The following is a 22,041-nucleotide window of genomic DNA, read 5'->3' on the forward strand; positions in this document are numbered from 1 at the left end:
CAGATGTCTTTCCCCCAGAAATATGCTTGCATATTAAAAAAAACACCCCATGATCTACAGTCCAGGGGTATGCTACAATTCCAGTATATGGCAACAAGTCAAAAATGTTCAGCTTCATTCATTTATAGGATATTTCAATTGCCTCTCATTACCACTGACACAGAGCATTGACCTGAGCTAGGGTTGAATAATCCCCTGCCACAGAAAACTCCTGCTGCAAAAGCCAAAGAATATTTGAGATACCTGATGCAACAAAAAGATAACCAATGGCACATGTATTCTTTCCAGGCATGGTTTATTGAAAACACACCAAACTGTTATCCTACATACCTGGTTTCTAACAAGCATTCTACTTGTCTGCATTATGGAAAGATCCTATCATAATAATAATACATTCTGTCACGGTAATATTTGTTCTATGAAAAGCATAATCCACCTTTTTTTTTTCCCTCTCCATACTTGTAAAATCAAACCATTCTAAGTGTTTCAATTTATAGTACAGTGTAAATACAATGCAAAATCCCACCAGTCTAATCTACAGAGAGAATGTTGAGCAGTTATTACAGAAAACACATTGTTGATTTTTTTTTAATTCTCCTACCATGAAAATTTTAAGGCACATGATAGTTACAAACACATTAGCTACTAATTACCAGTAAGCTTCTTAGTCTAGTTATTTTGTTTTTTTCTGAACAGAAAGAACCAGATTGGCAGGCCTTGTAGTATCTGCACTATCTTCCTCCTCACTTCAGATCATCCTACCCTGATGTCAAACTTTTAAACAGAAACAAGTATCTTCCCCTTAAATGCACTAGGTTAGTTACTGTATCCATAAATCAGAGATTTTTCTCTGTCAAAGATAAGGAAACACCAGCTTTTAGGGGCATCATAAAGAAATTTTGCAAAAAACTACGTCTATATAAACACCTTCAAAAACTCCCCCCAACAGCACAAACCTGCTGGCTGAGGGTATTGGCACATAGTAGGTTTCACTGAGCCAGCAGTCGCTCAGCAGATGAGGCTATAACCACTCTTATGTGCCCATTTGGCTTCTGAAGCTTTGCTTACTTGAGGGTTTGACATGTGCACCTCTCTCACAGGTAGCTGAGCCTATGCTCAACCTTAAGGCAGGTAACAGAAGGTAACTCACCACCTTCAGTCTCATGGAACTGCTCTAGGAGTGAAAACTGCTTTGCCTAGCAGAAGGCTTTGCTGCTAGAAAGCATTACTGAAACTGCTCCTCAGAGCTGGCATGAACTTAGGAAACTGCTTTAACAGACATGCCACCCTGGCTTTCTTCATGTGTCCCTGGAGCAAGTCAGTTCCAAGTCCCCAAGGGCATCTTGGCAACAGGGACCAGATTTGCTTCCCTGATAGAAGCACATTTGGAACCAGAAGGTCTGAGCATGTGAGAACAGATCTGGGATAGGCAGCAGTTATGCCAGAACAGAAGACAAAGAAGATTGGGACCTACAGCTGCCCACGCTGTTCCCTAGGAAGCATTTCAAGCTGACAACACACCTCGAGTTGTATTTATGGCTATACTGCTACTTAAATCCATGACAGAACCAAAATGTCCTACAGCCTTGCCCTTTTGCTCTCCTCCTCGGATTCTACAGACACGCTGACTGACCTGGGAAGCCGTAAAGCACAACTGCTTGCACACTTACTTGATGCTTCTCCAGGGGAGTTGGCACACAGTGTTTTTTCAACTTGCACAGCTCAGTGAAAACACTTGGGAAATATGTGAGCCACCTTCCTGAGAAGAAGGTTCTACAGTAATCACATGCTGTCAGAAGTCTCCCTCTCCCCTGTGTTATCTCAGCTCTGACTGGGCCATCAAATTTCCTCCTCCTCTTTAGCAAGAGTCTTACATCATCACTTCCTTCCTTCACAACCATCCCTCCCACTACAATTTCTGCAGGCAGAAATCCCTTCTATCCCAGCCCCTTGCAGGCAGATTCCCCCGTTTTCACAGTGCAGTCAACAGTAAAAGAGGAGGTCACATACCTGAGCCCTAAAAAGCACTGCCTGCCCTTCAGCAGGAGACTCTAGACCCTACTGCAGCATAAGTCAACACACACTGCCACTTTCCCTTCTTTACATACAGTCCCTGCTGCCAAAATACAACAATTATGGGTTCATATACCCACATTCCAGAACAGCTCAAACAGCCAGTCACACTTGTGTCAACAAGGGGAGAGGCGAGGGCAGGGGTGGGCACACATCCCACCAGTGAGCCCCTGGCCACAGACAAAAAGGACATTAAATCACCAGACCCGGTTCAAGGTACGCTGCTTTGGACCTCAGCAGGTGGGCTGATAATACAAGGTGATAATCTCGCATACAAGTCATCCCCCAATCTGTTTTCTTTCCTCACCATCCAAACAATAGTTGAGAAGAAAAAACCCCACAGCAATGCTGAGGATGGGTTATTGCTACATACTTGGAAATTAGTTGTCAATGTAAGGCATGGGAAGGGTAGGGGTTTGGTGTATGATTCCCAGGGGAAGCCTTGGCCCATCAGCTTGGTATCCAACTTCCTGACATACCATCCTCTGATTTTCTGCAGCAATAAATCATGTTGTCAGTTCACAACTCTGCTGGGCTGCTGTAACACCCCCAGGAAAACAAAGAACAGTTTGCTACGATGACCTGGGCAGCCACTGCCATCTAACCTGATAGGGACAGTTCAGGGTGCAGTGTAAATACCAAAAAATGTTTTTGGGAGAAGTGAGATGGGGTCTAACTCTGCTTCTCAAATATCCTTAGTGTTTTTAGCCCATTAATTAAACAGATGAATGTAGATTCCAATCCAGATTCTTAAGTGTCCCTGTAGTGTCCCAATAAGAGCCATGGGATATCTAGGATTGGAAGTCATGACCATAATTGGCCCCAGTCACTTCACTTGCTCCTTCCTGTGGTTTTCTCTGTTAACTTCTTGCTGGCTTTGAAATATCTGCACAATAACTAAACCACAAAGTCTTAGCAGAGACTCCTTTCAACAGTCAGGTCTTTATTTTAAGTGAACTTTTTCTCAGACTCCTTTGGTAAATATATGGTTTGAAGTAGATCAGGGACAGACTGACAGCATGGCCCTTCTCTTACACTGTTCTAGTCAGCTACAAAGCAGGTTCCATTGCTAATTACTGAACGTTTTTAAAAAAATCCTTTCATATACAAAAAGAATACACCAAGTACATAACCAAAAGTGATATAAAACTCTTCTGTGTAGCTTGGTTAAAAGGGTCTCCACGTATTGGCAGAACAAGTATGAAAAGAGCACCATTGATATAATATACAGTCAGACGATGTACCTGGTTTCATTGCCACACTTTATGTCTACACAGAGAGACACTGCCCCGACACAGATAGTCACAGGTGCCTCTCTTTGCTTCCCTTGATCCGCTGAGCATCTTTGGCCCAATAGGACTCTCATGCAGGTGAAAAAACAAATCTTTGCTATGTTGATTTGCTCCAAGCAACTTCACCTTCCCCAGGATCCAGAAGTGACACTGCAATGTATGTGGAAGATGAGGGTCAAAAAGGGAGGGTGCGAAACAGCACACGTATCATCCAAATCACTGACAGCTTCTGGCATCAGTCTTTTTCCCTGAATCAACAAATGCTTCCCTCTCCTGCAAACTACTTTACATGGTTTTGTTAACCTATTCTCTGCACAACAATATATATATATAGATATATAGACTTTTTTATTTATTTATATATATGTATTCATGTCAAATTTTTAATATACTTCAAGAAGATACAAAGCTCTTGGTACTTGGCTTTTTTTTTAAGTTTTAAGATTTTTTTTTTACAAAAAATGTAATGGTTACTATTACAGTAATATTTTGGGGAGCTGAGATTGTTGGATACTTCCCCTTTTTAGTTACAAAAGGAACGGCAGGCACTGAAAACCGCAAATGATGTTTGCTAGACTCAAAATGTGCTTTCCAGTCACACCGTTATTAGGAGCTTGTTTAAAAGTAAATGTGGCAATCAAAGAACAGTGGCAACCAAGTAAAATCAGCAAAAGTCCTCTCATGCTGATACTGAGACATTTGCTTCCTATTCTCATCTGCTGCCCTCCCTTGACCAATGCCTGGAGAAAATCAGTGATCTGAAATCATTTTGTTCCTGGCATTTCCAGATACCACATTTGCAGAGTACGTTCTCTTGAGGTAAACATTCCCCTACAGAAGGCAGGCCTTGGCATCCTGGAGGAGAGCTGCTGCACACGGGTGATTTTCACACCACAAGAAATATGCAATCTCAAAACAAAAGCAAAGGAACGCAGAAACCTTGACAATGATTTTAGAATGCCAAACCAGCTCCCTTTGTGGCATTTTTCATTAGGATCTATAACCCAAAGCAAACATGGATCCAACATTGAAAAATTTACCATCAAACGTAAGTGACAGACCCATCTCAAATTTATAGTGTGTTCAAAATGAAACATCCCACAAAAAGCTATTTCCTTCAATGTCTTAACAGCTATGGCAAAAGTAGTTCATCATCAATGCAACAATGATACATTTAACATGTAAAAGCTTCTTATTGCAATCTTTGAGAACATGAAAATAAAAAGCCAGCCAACTCCATTTCCCAGCACATATTTCTGAACCAGGGACACTGAAACCTTCCATAAACTGCTTTTCATTATGTAGAAATAAAAACAGCGACATTACAGAATTCAAAAGGCAGAAGTATTGTACACCAGATTATAATGATAATATAGCACTGTGATTGATATAGCTTACTCTAAAAGCAGATTATACAGCTTGCATCAATTTTGTCATCCACTCTCCAGTTAATTTAACTAGCGTTCAACAGTTTTTGTTCTGCATTTTCTCCCTTCATTGAAATCAAATAAACCCACTCAACATTCCCGCACCTTCTGTGGGAATAATAAAGAAAACCGAAACATTTCTCAGAAAACCTTCAAAAATGTTGAGTCACAGTTCAAAAGAAATCCCCCAAACAAAAACCAAAACAATGAACCCCAAACCATGAAAGTGCTATTCTCCTCATGGCTACACCTACGGTATCATTTCAAATACCCCGCAGTTCCTCTCTCGCTCTGAAGCTCTGCATGATGTGCGCTTCTCCAACTTGGCACCATCCACACGTAAGAGTCACCTAAGAATGCAGCCAGCTACATGGAAGCTTGGATTCTCTTTTCTTGCTTTTCTTCTTGCAGGAGTGGGAGGGAGGGAGGGGGAGGTGGTGGCTGTTTCTGGTGGGAATGTCAGGGAGTTAAGCAGCAGAGTGTCTCGCTGTAAGGCATCGTGCTCCGGGCGATGGCACTCGGGTGGGTTCGCTCCCCACGCCCTCCTGGGACCTGCAGCCCTCCCAGTCTGAATGGCAGTGGTGACTGATGAGATCCGCTGGGTCGATTCAATGTTTGTTTCTCCCCCCTCAATTAAAGAAAATGTGGTTGGACTTTAGCCCTGCAAAATAAAGTCAGAACTGATTAGTACCAGTCATTAGCACGGCCCTGGTGATCTCCATCACCTTGTGGTAGGACAGTGACTAAAAATGTCAACCTATGCCAACACATGGGTTCCTTGAAGGGCATGTCTGGGAGAAAACAACTCCAAAGAGAGACAGACTTCATTTTTCAAAGTCAGGACCCCACCTGTAGGGCTCCGCTGCTCAGAGCAGAGTGCAGGAGTGAGGCAGGCACCACAGGCACACTGATGCTAGTCCTGTGCCTGAGCCACCATGGCTGATCACACAGTGCTGAGAGCCAAGGGAGGCCAGTGGTGCCAGGATCTGCTCTGGGACAGCTCAGAATGCTGAAAGCCTCCTCTGGGCAGGTGCTTCCAACCAGAAACAGAAACCATCTGCTAACACCTTGCATCTCTACTACACTGAAAGGAAGGAGAGGAAAAATTATCAAGCACCCCTACCCAAAAATATACAGGAGTTTTCTCTCCCACTAATGAAAGGGATTTCCATGTAGAATTATGGGGTTTGGAATTTGGAAGTTCATGGTTTGGAATTTGGGCCTTTAAAGTCTCTTGCCCACTCTGATGGGAAAGCTGCTCAGTGCCTTCATGACAGTCACTGAAATTTTCCTTTAGTCATAGCCAGGGGCACAACACCTGCTGTTCCAAACACAGCATCCTCTGACAGTGCCAGAAGGTATCACCGGGGTAACTCAAGCAAGACAGCAGGACACAGATTAGCAGTGGCAGGAGCGAAGAAAGGCCGGTGACATTACTGAGGAACTTGGCACATGGCAAAGGCGGACAACTAGAACACAACAAAAAGGCATCTTTCTTTAGTGACACACAATAATGAAAAAAATAAAAGTGGGAGTTGGGGGTCACTGTTTATTGTGCACCAATATAATTTCTCCTTGCAAAATAACTTGTGTACAGTCAGCAGCTTTCCTGCTGTAATTCGTGGGAACCTTAGGGAACATCCAAAAATAGTCAAGGGAATGTTTTTTCTTGAGTCTCAGGCTAATCCTTATAATGAGCATTGAGGGAGAAAAATGGTTGGAAGCAGGAACACACTACTCAAATTCATTCCCATGGCCTAACAGCAGAAATATTTCACATTTCAGCTGACAACTAATCATTCACAATATTAATTTTCTGCCTTGTTATTTGACAGGTTATTTTTAATCAAACAGTGGTGTTTGATTGCATTCCATTAAAGATACACTGAATAGTATAAACACCACTTTTTCTTCCAAATGCGCTTTCATCTATTTGTAAGTTAGCAGTTAGATTTGAAGAGATCCCACAGCTACACAGATCATGCACAAGAGAAAGTTATTCACTAGCCCCAATTACCATTAAAAGGACCTACCATGCATGCAAATTAGACCCAGGAGTCAACAGGCTGGGGTTTAATGTCACGGGCATCCACCAGATTCACCGAAGCCCTGTTACTCCTGTTAATGTTTTTCCTATTTGTGTCATTCTGCAGCACAGGGTGAGGAGTTAAAGCAAAACAGAGCGGATTAATCAAACAAAACCACCAAACAAGTCAGCTTAAAGTAGCACAAGGGAAAATTAGTGGTAGAGGAAGAAACAAAATCAGCAAAGGCACAATACTGACAAAAGCATCTGCAACAGCCAGAAGGCCACAGTTCCCTGGATTCCCAGCCTCCCTTGAGCTTTCAGACAGCTCACGAGCCACAACCCCCACAGCCACATTTCTGTGTAGAATAGCCTGGATTCTGGCTAACCCCAGGTGCTCAGAACCAAGAGGCAGCACAGGCTACGGGTCACACACTATTGAGGTGAAATGCTTTTTCTCTCCTTCTCTGAAAGCAAAGCAGCCACTTGCTGAACTCTGGCTTCACTTCAGTCATACACTGAAGGTAGGGCTGTTTGATGTGATTTAAGGGTTGCATTGGACCACTTTAATGAATTTTGAGTAGAAAAAATAACAAATATTTGGTAATTTTCCTCTTATCCTATTTTCATTAAAAAGACATTTTTTGCCAAGTTCCTATTGATCAACATTCTTAAATAATTTACTGCATCCATTCCTGCTGCATCCTTGCAAAAAATGTACTAGAACTGTGATGAGGGAACTCGGAAGTTTATTTGACTGATACTAGCTCAAGCAGGACCATCTCTTGCCAGTTGGAGGAGAGGGACACATAGTAGTACTTCAGTAATCAGCTTAAAAAAAGTCCAGGCAGATTGAAGCCACTCTCTGGGGTGTACCTTCTTGGAAAGGTGGAACACAGCAGGAGAAGCCTGACTAGGCAAGTTAAAACAGACAAGTTGGTGCAGTCTTCCTGGTCTATCATTCATGGAAGTATTTTTATCCAAATCTTGTTTTTTTTATTTCCCTGTTCAATGATGGTGGGTTTGCCTTTCAGCTGACTGAATTTTAACTGTTTCTCCTCAACATGAATCACCTGGATATTCTGGTATTAGCAACACTGTACTGAAGGTTATTAAGGACAGCCTTCTGCAGGCTAGCAATAGTGGCTCCTACCACTGACTCTTATTTCAATGAATCCTCATTTTCCTTCTTGAAATTACTCCCTCAGGGGAAAACCCAAGCTTGTGTTAAGGCCAGGGAGAACTGGTGGCCACAGCATTAACAGAGTTTTTACTCTGAAAAGAACAGAAGTGCAACAGAAATTACATAGAGCCTACTGAGCCACACTTGCACACAGCTCATAATACAAAAAGCCTCATAAACTAAGAATTATTTTTAATTAGGAAGTAGTCTAAATTTGTATTTAGAAGACACACATAACTGTGCATGTCTCTTTGCTCTCCACCTCCCTGGCCCACAGCCACAGTCCACCATCATCAGGACTGTGAATAAATGTTGTAGAAACGAGTACTATTCATCACACTGCTGGACATGGACACACAAGATCACACCTATTTCTCATGGTGAAGACAATAAAGCAGCATGACAATCTGAAGAGACTTGTCAGAACAAAGTCTGAGCACAGTTACACAGATCAGGGCCAGGGAATGCTGCCTGGACAAGGGCAAGAGAACAGACACTTCCCATCTTTACAACCTCATCCATTTACAAGAGTATAGCAACTACTGCACTTGCTCCTGCACTGGAAAGCAACATTTTGTTTTTATTTCCAGTTAGCCAAGTGCTAAATTAAAAAATAATGTCTTCATGTGAACTAAAAAAAGGTCCTTTATACAGCCCCCTGGTGAGTGACTATGCTGTATTTGTGGCTGAGGACACTGGACTCCTTTCTTCCCAAGGCACTAACTAGCACTCAGCAGTAAGAGGGAGCTCACTTTCAAAGGCTCCTTCTCAGAAGCATCTCCTGTGTTATCACTGGTCTTGTACTTGCGCTCCTTGTCTCGGTGGTCAATGGTGGAATATCCATCTGAGGAGAAAACACAACAGTCAGGCATGAAGCAAAAACAAGAGCAGAAACAGAGCTGATGCAAGCAGAATTCTTCAGCAAAGGAAGAACCAAAAAAACCACCACAACCCAAAGATGCCGGCAGCCTGCTTCTCATGTGCTCCAGCTCTGAAATTTCATTTTTACTAGCTAAAAACAAACAGAGAAACCTTCTTTTTATAGCACTGCCAGATGCTGGCACTCATTAGCAAGCAGCACTGTTTTCATCCCAGTCTGCTGCACTTTTTAGTGTGCCCAAGGAAAGGAGCAAGTTGTCATCTCATGCCCTGTGGCTAATGAGCTCCAAATTCAGCCCAAATCCTGTGTTCCTTGCTTAGTAGCCTGATTAATTGGCTGTGTTCATTCTCTGAATGCTCTGCAGCCTGTTCCCACTTTTCCTGAGCCTGACTACTAGCAGGATTTGACAATAATCTGGAAGAGTCCCCATCAGAGCACTGAGAAAAAGGGCCTATCGAGTTGGAAGAAATCTCAATGCAAACCCTGCTGTGCTTGGGTTGTCTTTCATTAAGAAGCAGCACCTGTTGGTGCTTTTCCTCCTGACAACTAAGGAACAGCATGAAAGCATGATGAACACAAGGAAGAAAACTATGAGAGGGTTTTATAAAGAAATAGCTGTAATTCTTCAGAACCTTTGCTTTGAATCATTGTCAGACAATGCAAAACTTAATTTATTTTTGTGATGCATCAAATTTCCCCCATTATCAGTGACAAATAGATCCTTGCCTGCTCTGCTTTGACAGCATTGTAATCTGGAGTAAATGAGACCCGAATTTATACCTCCCTGTAGGCTTTTGTTTTCCCCTACGTAATTGAGGGATCATTAATGTTTTCTTGTCCTGAAAAACTGTGTTTTTAGAATGCCATGAAAAGTTTTACATAAACTGTCAAAATGCCTCTCTCTTGGTTTATTACTTGCCTTGTTACAGGCTATTAAGTAAAAGTGAGTGATGTATTTGTGGGCTTCTCGTGGCACTGTTTGCCCACATGACAACTGCACACAGTGCCAGGTCAGACTCAGAAAAACTGCAGTGTTCTGTGTGCCTGAAACCCAAGTGCACACAGACCAGCAAACAAGCACCTGAGGCAGGATGTATTTTTGACATCAAGGGCAGTAAGAGATGATTTAACCACGCTGACCAAAAATAACTAAAAAATTCTGGAGTTATACATATAGTTCACAGATCATAATGCATAATTTGCTACACAGCACTTAACTTACAATTAGTTGTTGACAATCAAGATGCCTGACATTCTTACGAATTCCTTTTAAACAAAAAAAGTAAAAAACCCGCTGCACCCAGCTACCCAGTCAGCACTTGTGGAGAATGCACGACTGATAATTCTCTTCCAAATGACAGGCACGAACACTGCTAGTAGGCTATGTCCTAATCTACAGATTCATCATTTAGTTAGGACAAAATCTTCACAAATGTATGTGTTGAGTGATGGAAAAACAGAAAATCCAACTTGCAGCAACTGGGTGGTAGCTTTTTACAATCTCATGGTAACTGTACTCACAAGGATGTAATGGATCACTTTGCATTTTTGTAGTGTCATCATTACAGATGATTGACAAACACTTCCAAAAGGAATTGTCAAGACACAATGGAAACCTTTAAATTACTCCAGAAAGCAACAGCCACTAAGTGAAGGATGGCAGCTGTGATACTTCCCAGGGAGCAAGATCATTAGTAAACTCTAAAAAATAAAAAACCAAAACATATCTTTAATACTACAAAAAAAATTAAAACTCCCACTCTTAGCCAGGACACATCAGCAAGAGGAAAATCCCAGTTTTGCACTAGCAGTAATCTGACAACAAAGAACACTCAAGAACTTTGCTCTTTGCATCTGAACTCCAGCATATTTTGCATTTTGTCCTGTGGGCCCCTGGCCTGCACACAGACCTGCAGGACACGTGTCCAAAACCCACACACTGTGCTATGCCTCTGTCAAGATAAGCAGCAGCAGAGATAGGAAGTTCATGATTTGATAAAATGAAATGAGAAATATCTTGAAAGAGGCGAAGTAATACCTCACTGCCCTGAGAACCATGGCTCTGCAAGAAGTTAGAAATACTGCTTCTCCCATGTTTCAGATTCAATTAGAATTAATGCTTCTGTGGCATAAAGATCTATACATATATTGCTGCTCCAAGGTGGAATTATTTTGACTTAATACAATCCCTTGTATAGCCAAAAGTTACTTTGGAATTTTGTCAACAGAGGAATGCCCCATCCTTGGCTTGTTTACTCTTCTCTCTCAGCATCCTGCTTGCTGCTGTCTCTATTGCTTCTCTATCTCCCCCCCTCACTCTACAGCAACATTTTTATGTAATTACAGATTACAGGACCAAATACATGCCTGCCAGTGTCAGTCCATCTGTGCCCTCACACAGCTCTCAACTTAAAAAAGATCAAACCTCTAAACCCATCAAAAAACAGGAGGAGAAAGGAAAAGTCATGCCTGAAGACGGGCGTGGAGGACAATGGCATTTGAACTCTGTGTCTCTGGTCTGAACAATTTCACCTCCCAAGCACTCCTGAGTGCCTGCAGGTTAACTAAGGCACACACAGAGCTCTGGAGGACTTGGCACACGCTGGAGATCACTGTTCTGCTGCCCCTGCAGACAGCTCTGGGGCAGGGCCCCAGGCACACGGTGACAGTGGCACTGCTGCTCTCCAGCCTGCCTGGAGCTGGGGATGCCTGACAGACTGATCATCCCATGGTGAATTCTAATATGGGGTTTCTTCATCTCCCAGCACATCCACACCCTACCCAGGCTGTTCCATGCCCCACACAGCAGGGGTTTGACTGCTGCTAGCTGATGGGGAACGTATCCTGCTGCCTCCCCAATGACAGCAGAGTGATTTCCTCTGTTGAGAAGGATGACCCCTACACCATTAGGAAAGAAGCTGAAACAGCAACAGCAGTTTTCTTTTTGTGATCTTGAAGCAGAGCCAATGTGGGTTAATAGCAAAAGCCCTGGCACCAGGACAGTCCAAACACTGGTGAGAAAAGCCCACAGAGGAGGGGCAGAAGGTGGGGATGCTCTGGAACCATCAGTCTCGTATGTATGTACTCTGCAGGGGATGAACATTGGGCTGGAAGGACCAAGTTCATTCCAGAGAGGAAAAAGAACAAAAATTCCAGAACACAAAAGTCCATTATGAAGTCAAAATCTGAAAATATAGTCCAGAGCAGCCTTCTCAGATTAATATGCCCAAAAGACAAAAAACATGCAGCATTTGGAAGATCCTGAAGAAAAGAGATGAAATGCTGTTATTCCAGTTCCCTGGAATTAAGGATAGTAAACTGGATAAATTAAGTTAGTCTCTTTTCAGCTAACCTCTGAAATAGCACGAAGTCATAGTCATATTGGAAGTAAAAAGCACTCAAAAGCTGGGATCAGGAAAACTTGACAGATCTCATCTTCTAAAGCTGATAAAAAGACTGGAGAACAGCATGGCCTAGAGAATCTGCCTGATGCTGTACATATGCTGTAAATTTGCATTTTGTTTTGTACTCAGGGCTGTACCAGTAACTCCTGAGAGCATAAGGCAGCAATTAATACTGAGACTATAAACAAGCAGCACTGCCCATTCTGCAGCACCTGCCAGCACACAGCTATTCCTGCCAGGCAATCCTCTCTGAAGAGATTTCCTTCCATTGTGAGAACAAATGTTTCAGTGTTCCCTAAGGCAAAATACATATGGACAGTTGATTCATGGCAGGTGGCATCTCATTTTTCCAAGAATACAAAAGGTAATAGATACCTGTTCTTTTACTTTCTGAACATGCTTGGCTTTTTCTTGGCTCTAAGTTTCTATTTTATTCAGTCACAGTCACTAATAGCAGTGTACCAAACTGTTTGCTCTGGAGGCATTCATATAGGTGCATTTAAATAGGTGCAAATTCTCAAGAGACCACACAGCACCTTTATCTACCTTGGTAAAGGAAAAAAAAAACTCTAAAAAGTTTAACACTACAGAGCTTATCAGTCTCAAAAGCATCACTGACAGTCAGTGGCTCTTCTTAGTCTACAGGAAAAGCCAGGCTCATTTAGATACAGGTAAATGGAAAGTAGAATCATGAATATCACACACTAACCTATTTTTGATTTTACCTACAAAAACAAAGGCAGAACAGATTTAAACACAAGCAGTACATGGAAGTAGATTTTCAACTCTTTCTGAATCCCAGAGACTTCCAGATCTGTAATAGGGAATGCAGCTGCCTCAGGACCAAAGAGCAGAATGAAAGCTGGGTCAGTGTACCTCCATTATAAGCATAAAGTAGTGGGGGAGATTGGTGTGCACACTCCACATGTATACAAAGAAAAAAAAAAGATGACAACCAATATTTGTGAGGTAATGTTCTGTTTTAAATGTCAGCTTTATCCATCTGAAATAATATCTCCTAGAGAAATAGTTGAACTTTCCTGTGAGTGACAGTGTGCTCTATTGGAACAGACAGAGAGTTTGATCTATGACTGAATTTACCTGGGCCAAGTTCATCCATAGGTATCATATCACGACTCCCAGACTTCTCATTATCTAGAAAACAGAAGCATTGGAACAACCTGAGGTACATTTGCTTTTCTCAAAATCTGGTAGTTTTGAATTAGTCACAAAACCAGAGAGGTCGATAAAGTACTGAATGCAGAGATGATTGTAAAAAAAATTCCCAAACTATTCAATTGTTATCCATTCAGAAAGGGAAGTCTGAATTAAATTCTCCAGATAGCACGTGTAATCCATGTATTTTCTGCTTTGGCACTGTAATACAGGGCTTTCTCTCTCCAACACTAACTACAGTTCTTCTCTGGACTAACTGCCATGATTAACAAGCTTCTCTTTGGTCTCTCCAGAATAAAAGAGCAGGAAAATAAGTAAGGGTGCAGCTTCTTATGGCACACCAGCCAATCCAGCAGCCTGCCGAGCCAACAGAAAACTAATCCACAATGAAAATAAGTTTTTTGTCACATCAGCAAGCTGACCCAAATCATTCTCTGTCTGCATAATGTGCCAGGGAAGGTGGAAACAGGCGGGGCAGTGTGGGGCTGTTGTTTCTGCAGTAACATCAGAGAAAGTGCACCAGGCAAATCCTGGTCTTACCAACCAGAGCCAAGCTCAGAGACACAGCAATCATGGTGAAATCAAAGCTGGTGCTACACTAGTGTGGCTGTGCCTCATGAAAAAGCACAGACAGGATTAGATGGAGCTTGAATAAGCTCATATGCAATAAAAAAGCCCTGCATGGTAGAGGAAGAGGCTGTGCCAAAATGGGCACATTTATTTAAAAAAGAAAAAGACCCCAGTAAAGAGTAGGGGTAAGGTTAACCCCACCTGCAGGAAGATTTAACTGATAACATTGCATCCAAGTTGAGAAAACAGTATCAGTAGTGTACATTTGTAGGGGAAGAAATTCTATCCATCTCCAGGTAATAGGGAGTGATTATTTTGAAACTGTGGGGTAAAAATCACATATGAATAATACACTTTTACTCCCTTGTGCTGTAACACAGTCACAGCAAATCCAGAAACCCAGTAAAGCACTATATGACAAGTGATAAAGATAAGAACTGACCTTGACTTTTATCCACCAGAGGCAAAGTGCTGTCGTCATAGCCAGACCTGCCAGCAGTACCTTTGGAGCCCTTTGGAGCTGCAGAAACAGACTACAAGACAAAAACCACACAAACACCACACAATATTGCTACTCATGGAAACAGAACAATAAAAATAAATGAACCAAGAGCACAGAGAGAGATTATGGAATGTGCTTAAGCTGCCCTTCTGTTGATGATATGGAACTGGAGTACTTTTTATTTTCACATAGATTTGATGGAGGAGTTTTCTCCCTGTTTTCTCAATGGCAGCACTGTTGCCCTGTGAAAGGAGCAGAAGCCTTCCACAAGGAAAGGGGAGGAGGCTGCATGTCAAGCAGAGGTGGCTGCCCTAGGCTGCTGTACAGAACATTTCAAAGGAGACACAACTAAGACAAGACATGCTAACATGCTAATTCCTCCACCAGTAAATCGGGGCATTTGTGCTGTACAGGATGGCAAACTCCCCTAAAGAGCTACATTCCACAGACCACAGCAGAGCCCAGCCAGCAACTCTATGCAGGCTGCTGTGACTGAGTAGGAGACAATCCACTGTGCTCTGACCTGGAAGAACAGAAGTGAAAACGAAGCTCCACAGACTGCAAGACTGGCCTAAGTACGGACATCTCCACTCAGGCATTTCCAGAACTTGTTTAAGATCTTTACCTGAAAGTGTGACTTGTTCCATCCATCCTTCTGAAGGGCGTTTCGTAGTTCTTTATAGCTCCAGATCATCTGAAGAATGTGAGATGCTGCTTTTGTTTCTCTGGGAGACTGGCTGATTTGCAAGATAAAATTACAGTTTAAGTATCAAGCAATGTCCGACTATTTGTATGTTAATACCTAATATGCCACACAGCTATTATTTCAACCTATAAGTAATGGGATATATGTGAAATCATTCAGTGATTCTTCTCAATATCTACAGCTATTTTCTGACAAAAACCAGGAATTGAAATGTTATGAATTTTGCACATTTCTGTGTTTTCACATGTATTGCTGGACAAGCACTGTCAGGTCAGGTCAGAGGCCATGGTGACACTTCTGTCTTGTAGCTGTCATTAAAAAGAACAGATAGATTCCATTCTGCTTGGATTTATACAGGGGAAAAAAAAAACCCAACCAAAAATATGTTCTAAGTCACTTTTCAAACCTTTATCCCAATGTGTATTTATTCCTCACAATTCAGTGGAGCTGCTCCCATGGTTTAAAATACCTTACACAGTAATTTCCGTCAGCAAAAAAAGTAAGCTGTTTTTAAATTGAAAATGGAATTTTATCTATTCCTTACTAAGTCAGTACATAGACACCTTTTATAACATAAAACAGGCCTAGATTTTTCGTGGCTCTCATATTTTATAATAATACAACCCAAGAAGGCTGCTTCAGCCACTCTCCCAGAAGTTTGCAGCAAACACACCTACAACATCTAACTACATGAACCACACAAAACCAAGTTTCCTCTATAGCAGTCAGAACAGATTTTTTAAATGGAAGAAAATTTGTCACTTCAAATTACCACCATCAGCCCTTTGGCCAGAACAATTACCACACATCATTAACCATTTCACTTGAAAGAAACAGATTTCATCACTGGCATTCCAGCAGTGGAACACTACCACAGAAAAAAGGCCTTCCAAACTAAAACCAAACATCATGGTTTCACTGCAAATGCTGCCTGGTAAATGTATGTATGGTACTAAGATGACTCTGACAAGGAGAGAGCCTGTCTTAACACGACTGGAGTGACTTATCAATTAACCTTTTTCATCAAGTACCTTTTAGAGCTGCTGGCTGTTTTTACTTTGTTATATTAACTGTTGAAATTACAGCTCTGAAAGGTTGGCATGCTCCAATACTTTCACAAAGCAAAAGCTGCTGTTCATAGTGACATCTTCATGTTTGCAAGGAGTTCTCATGCATTTTGCTTTCAACTGTCACTTACCTTGACTTGCTGATAGCTACCAGCTTCTGAATGCCCTGTGTCTGGATCAGAGACCTTGCATTTTCTGAGCTGTCAGTAATGATTTCATGGATGGTATTCAACACTGCAACCACTGTGTCCTCTTCCAGGTTTTTTGCAGATCTCTGCTGCCTGCTGGGCAAATTTCTTACCAGCTCACCCATGGCATAACTACCTAGATAAGGGGAAGAGATACCATTAGGGAGCCATAATAATAATTTTAGCTCCCCAGCCTGAATAATAGAAGTCAATGGTATTTGCTATATCAAAAAAACCCATTATAATGCATGTGTTTTAAACCACAAGACTGTAACTTCACAGGGTATTTATCATTCATTCATTATTTCAAGGCGATTGACAGCTGATAAAGCTAAGATTAAGTCCTTCATCATGGATTCTGAAAGGTATTGAGGAGAGAAAAAAGGCATTTTTACTGAGAATTTTACAGCCAACATCTATCATATTTTGCAAAGCCTGAGGCAAGAAAGCATCCAGTAGCTGCTAATGCCAGGTATTCATGCTAATACACGCACATGGTTTACTCAACTTAGCCTTGTAATAGGCCTTCTGGGGCAAGGTGTGCAGCCATACATTTATTAACCTTCTCCAACAAAGGTAAGAAAGTGTTCCCTCCTGGGTTCAGTTAGCCTTCTCCATGTATAGTAGTTGAGAAAAAACAGGGAATCTGGACTTTAGCATTCCCAGGTATCCATCTGTACCATTTGCCTGGCTACACCTCTGAACTATTAAAATGAAAACATGACACATTAAGGTAGAATCCCACTTTACTTTTGCCAGTATCAACTTCAATGATGGCTCTAAACATGTCACCAGCACTTCCTGGCCTGACAAGGTTACTTTAAACAAATACCTTAGTAAAATACAGAAGTCATCTAGAGGAAAACTCATCTCAGCTGAATCTTTCAAGATTCCAGCTTATGGGCAGGTGGATGTTATTTACCACTTTGGATAGGAGCCAGAGCCTTGCTGAACACCAGCTTCAAGAATACCAAGTTGTTTAGTGTCCAGCTTCTGCAAGTACCCACCAAGCAAAATGATGAGAAAGGAAGAAGGAAGCAAAGAAACCGAAGGTACAACTTTAGAGTTCCCTGCACTTCCCCGGGTTAGCTCAGCTTGACAGAGGCCATATTCCCACTCTAACTGGAGTAGCAGGCAGGCCTAAGGAGCAACATCTTATGAGCACAAGTCCCATACCAGCCAGAGCTAAGGAAAGACAAGAAACCTCTTAGCCCATCCAGCCCTCTGCACATCTACACACACTTCTCTCCTGCTGAAGTGTACACCTAATGGTACTCCCAAGTTAGAGATCTCCTTCAAGCCACAGCTTGTTTGAGTGGGCTGGAAATACATTCTCAGCTGACAGCTCCCCACTTGGCAGCTACAGGGCAACCCCAGATCTCATGGATGGAAACTGCACAGAGAACAAATCCTCAGCACAAGGGAAAGAAAACATGAGGTCTCTCAAGGGTCTCCAAGATGCCAGGCTGGTTCGAGAAGTTCAGAAGATACCTATGAGATCTTTATTGCGACGATCCATGGAAAGGTTTCTCAGGGCAATGGACACAGCCCTCACGACCTTGTCCGAGTCGGACTGGAGCAGCTCCACGAGCACCGGCAGCCCCCTCTCCTTCCGCACCGTCGCACGGATGTACGTGGACCACTGGTTGGGACACACAAGGGGAAAGAAACAACTTCAACTATTGTGAGTTCATACACCTGCTCTTTCCTTGCCCCTGGCATTTCCTTCAGTGCTGTAATCTATTTTTTTCACTGCAAAGACCACTTAGGTTGTGCGTGCTGATCCCATTGCCTTAATCCTTCATTCAAGTTCACCAAGAACCAAGGAAGAAAGGGTGCATGAGTTCATGCTATAGCTTCTGGGGAAAGAGGGCAGGAACAGAAGGAAGGAGCATCATCTGCCAGCATCTGTTCTGTACACACCTTCGTGTGGAAACACATCCCTCTGGATTAAGAAAAAAGAGGTCACTTGGAAGAAACAGTAAAGCATCTAAAGTATCTGTTATCTTGCTCCTCCTCCAATTTCATGGTTTTATTCTGTTTCATGATTGTTTTTCAAACAAGCCTGTATTATTTAAAATAAGCTGCACTCAAGGCAGCTGTGAAACACCACCCTGTCAACCCTCAGGCTGCTATCAGTCCCACTTTGCTGAACAGTTCTAGAAGTGATCAGGCAAATCTTTGAGAGAACTGCCTTACCAGCACTGGGGATGCTTCACAGAGGGCATTAGAGGACACTCTGGAGTGCAGTTTCCTCAGCAAACTGTCAATCCAACAAATTAAGTATTCAGAATGCATAACTATCTAATACTAGGCTTTTCTGAATGGACAAAGCAATGCTTAAGGGCTGAAGTGGTGGCACTGAGCATAGTTCCACTACATAAACATCAGCAGCCCAGAAGACATAAAACATCTCCAACAAGCAAATGGAAATAATTTCCTTGACATTCCCACCTCCTTTCTTTTTAAAGGAGATACAAATGTACACAGTAACAGCGCACCTACAATGGGACATGCTCTTATTCTTTCCTTGCACAAAGGAAGCAAAAAAGAATGAAGACTGCACTCACTGTCCAGTTGCCAGCACTAAGGTTCTGCAAAGCTCCTGCTGCAGCTTCAAGAGTGTTGAAGTTCTGACTTTCAGTGAGGATGGAGAGGTATAGTCGGACCACATCTGGCTGGTACAGTAATTCAAAGCCTGCAGGTGGGGCAAGAGAACACAAGTAAGAGAAGCAGAGAACACAATGTATAAACACATACCCCTATTTAATAACACAAGAGAACAATCAAGTGAAAGCTGTGACAACACAGAAAGAAGAGCTTCTGCCATGTCCAAGACATTCTATCCACAGTTGTTGGAAATGGTGGAGACAGCAACTCATGCAGAGAAATGTTCACCTGGGTTGCAGGTCACTTTGCTTAAGGTCAACAATTCTTTCTGGAATCTGTGCTATGCTGTAAACTGCACAGCATGCAGGTAATGACAAGGTGACAAGAGACAATTTTTGCCTGCAACAATTATTGCTTTGCATCTCTAGACTGGGCTGCAAATTCACCTTGCACTCCTGTCCTTGTTCAAATCTCTCTCAATACTTTTAGAGACACAAAGAGCAGGGCCAGAGTGAGCCACACCACCCTGTCAGCCATTCCTGCACACACCTAGGGGACGGAAGGAAGAGGCAGGATGCCAAAGTGACCAGAACCCCAGGTGTTGAGTGGCAAGCAGGAACATTGACTCTAGTTCAAATATTCAGCACAGAAATATGCTGGCATTGTCCCACACTGGGAGACTGTGACAGCCACATCTGTTCACTGCAGATCCCCAGAGTCACTGTATCAGCTGTGCAGTTTCAGCATGACAGGAGTGAGAGCTATTCCCAGCTCTGCCAAGGATTTCCTTTTGTGATGCTGAAAAACTGACAGTGCCATCGTGTCCCGACTTCCTCATCCACAGGATTAGGATTTATGCATCTACCCATCTTAAAAGGCTCTTAGGCAAGAACTCCATCACTCCAAATTGCTGAACAATTTGAAGCAATTTTTATCTATCTTCCTTCACTAAGTGTAGCATGACACATTGCATCAATAAGGGCGGAGTATGCCAAGCATCTGCTTAAAGGACAGCCCAGACAAACTGTATCAAAGTGCTGTTCAGGTTATGTGAACAAAAAACTAAACCTGTAAATTGCCTCAGTTAGTGCACAAGGACTAGCATGCTCTGGTCAACGTGACTCCTCTGCAGTCATTGTAGCTGGTCTGGTGGCCTTTGGGATGTTTGCAGTAAGTAAGCATTAGGTAATGCAGCAAGTATTACCTAGGAGAAGATTTCTAAAAAATCATGACATCAAAGAAAGCATAAAGGTGTGAAGAAGCCTGGGCAAAGAAGCAATTTCAAGCTTGTTTTGAGCAAAATTATTTTTATTATTTGTACAAATGAAAAGAATATTCTTCACACAACAAGATGCTGTCCTAGAATTATAGCATAATTCAAAGCAAGTTTTCCACTAGTAAGACAGGAAACCTCCAAACACAAATCACTTCCTCTCTTCAGCACTTTCTCTTCAAAATCACTCATCTCTCATACACACATCACAGATTATCATATTTTAGACAACTTCAAGCAATGCTGTCCTATCCATTTTTTTCCTTCCATGTTGCTAAAGGTTTCCTGAAATAAAAGCCTTGATTTTAAATGAAAGTATTTCTCCATATCCTTCATATGGCTGTACAGCTTTTTGAGTCAAGATCTCAGAACTCAGCCCTCTAAACCCTGTAACACTGATAACACTATCAATGAACACAAGCTGTGTTAACCCCCTGCCTGTACAGCGGGTACTGAAAGCAAGCAAAAACCATGAGCCAAGGTTTGTTCCATACCAAAAATCCAATCTATGCATGAGGATCCATGAGGATCCATGTACTGGTTCATAGTTTCCATGCTCAGCTTCTCATGTACACCCCAGCACGCCCGGATCCTTCTCCAGTGACCGGACACTGAACCTGCTCCACGTCTGTGCCTCGTTTTAATGCCACCACTTGCCTGCTACACATGACACCCTACAGATATGTGCAAGCTGCAACAGATGGCAACCCCCAAAGGCATCCTGCCAATCCATACCACTGACTTCCCTCTTCTTGAGTGTTCTCCCCTTGCACTGGGATCATTGCCCTCTGTATTGAATGCTGAGGAAAAACTGTCATTACTTAAGCCATGAAGCATGAACAGTTGTACAGCTTTTCTCCATTCCTTGAATAAGTCTGTGATTATCTGACTCCAATACGACCTTCATATCACCCTTTTCCCTTGCCACTTCGCAAGGTGAATTGGCAACCGGAGAACTTCTCAAGAAAAAACACTGCTGATAAGGGCCTGGTGTTCCTTTCCTGAACACTAATACTTAAAAATCTCTTAGGATAGTCTACTGGAATTTTGACACGATTATCTTTTAAGGAAGCTTTGCTGAAATGTAAATCAGATCAGCAGAAGAGATGAAGGTAGGTTCATTAACAGATAATATTAATACAGAACATTTTCTGCTTCTATATCTGAGCTCAGTCTTGCCTGTGGTTCAACAGGATGCAATTGTTCAGCCAGTCTTCTGTTTAGATGTACTCAGTTTTAATTTTGGCACACTTGGAAATAACCCCACTTGTTACTCTGTCCTGTTATTTAAATGCAGTCTGTGACGTGCCCTTTCTGTCAGTCTGTATGTTCCTTTTTTGACTGGACACACTTCCTTCCTCAGCACCTTGCTGTGTGTGAATGCTGAGAGGCTCCAACCCCCTCACCTCTGCTCCCCTCCTGTAGCCACAGCTGCATTCCAGTCACGCACCTCTCACCCACTCTCTGTCATTACCTCTCTCCATGCATGAAAGCATCTCCTTTTTCCTACTTACTACTGTAAGAGCATCTCAAAAATGCCTTCGCCTTCTCTCTTCAATAATGCACAGCATTTTCTCTAGCAACCACCAGTACTCTTCCTGCTTGGGGGCCTAACTCCTTTGCAGGTGGTGGCTGATTCCCACCTCACTCCACACCCTCCCCTT

At 42.4% G+C, this 22,041-nt stretch overlaps 1 protein-coding gene across 36 annotated transcripts in view; it reads right to left on the reverse strand.

The window, feature by feature from the left end:
* Positions 1–278: 278 nt before the first annotated feature.
* ARVCF (ARVCF delta catenin family member) overlaps positions 279–22,041 on the reverse strand; it is a 249,299-nt gene continuing 227,536 nt past the window's right edge. For 29 of the 36 annotated variants that reach the window (XM_085592675.1, XM_085592682.1, XM_085592674.1 and 26 more), the window contains 9 exons: positions 19,065–19,192; positions 17,986–18,136; positions 16,438–16,630; positions 15,159–15,270; positions 14,474–14,564; positions 13,387–13,440; positions 8,754–8,845; positions 6,826–6,939; positions 279–5,453 (listed from right to left, as the gene is read on the reverse strand). In XM_085592675.1, the coding sequence (XP_085448801.1) occupies positions 6,838–6,939; positions 8,754–8,845; positions 13,387–13,440; positions 14,474–14,564; positions 15,159–15,270; positions 16,438–16,630; positions 17,986–18,136; positions 19,065–19,192 (923 nt within the window). In that variant the 3' untranslated portion in view covers positions 279–5,453; positions 6,826–6,837. The other 7 variants (XM_085592685.1, XM_085592686.1, XM_085592702.1 and 4 more) reach the window with 2 other exon arrangements.

This window comes from Lonchura striata, chromosome 15, assembly GCF_050655825.1.
Source record: "Lonchura striata isolate lonStrDom1 chromosome 15, ASM5065582v1, whole genome shotgun sequence".
In the NCBI taxonomy this organism is placed as follows: Eukaryota; Metazoa; Chordata; class Aves; order Passeriformes; family Estrildidae; genus Lonchura; species Lonchura striata.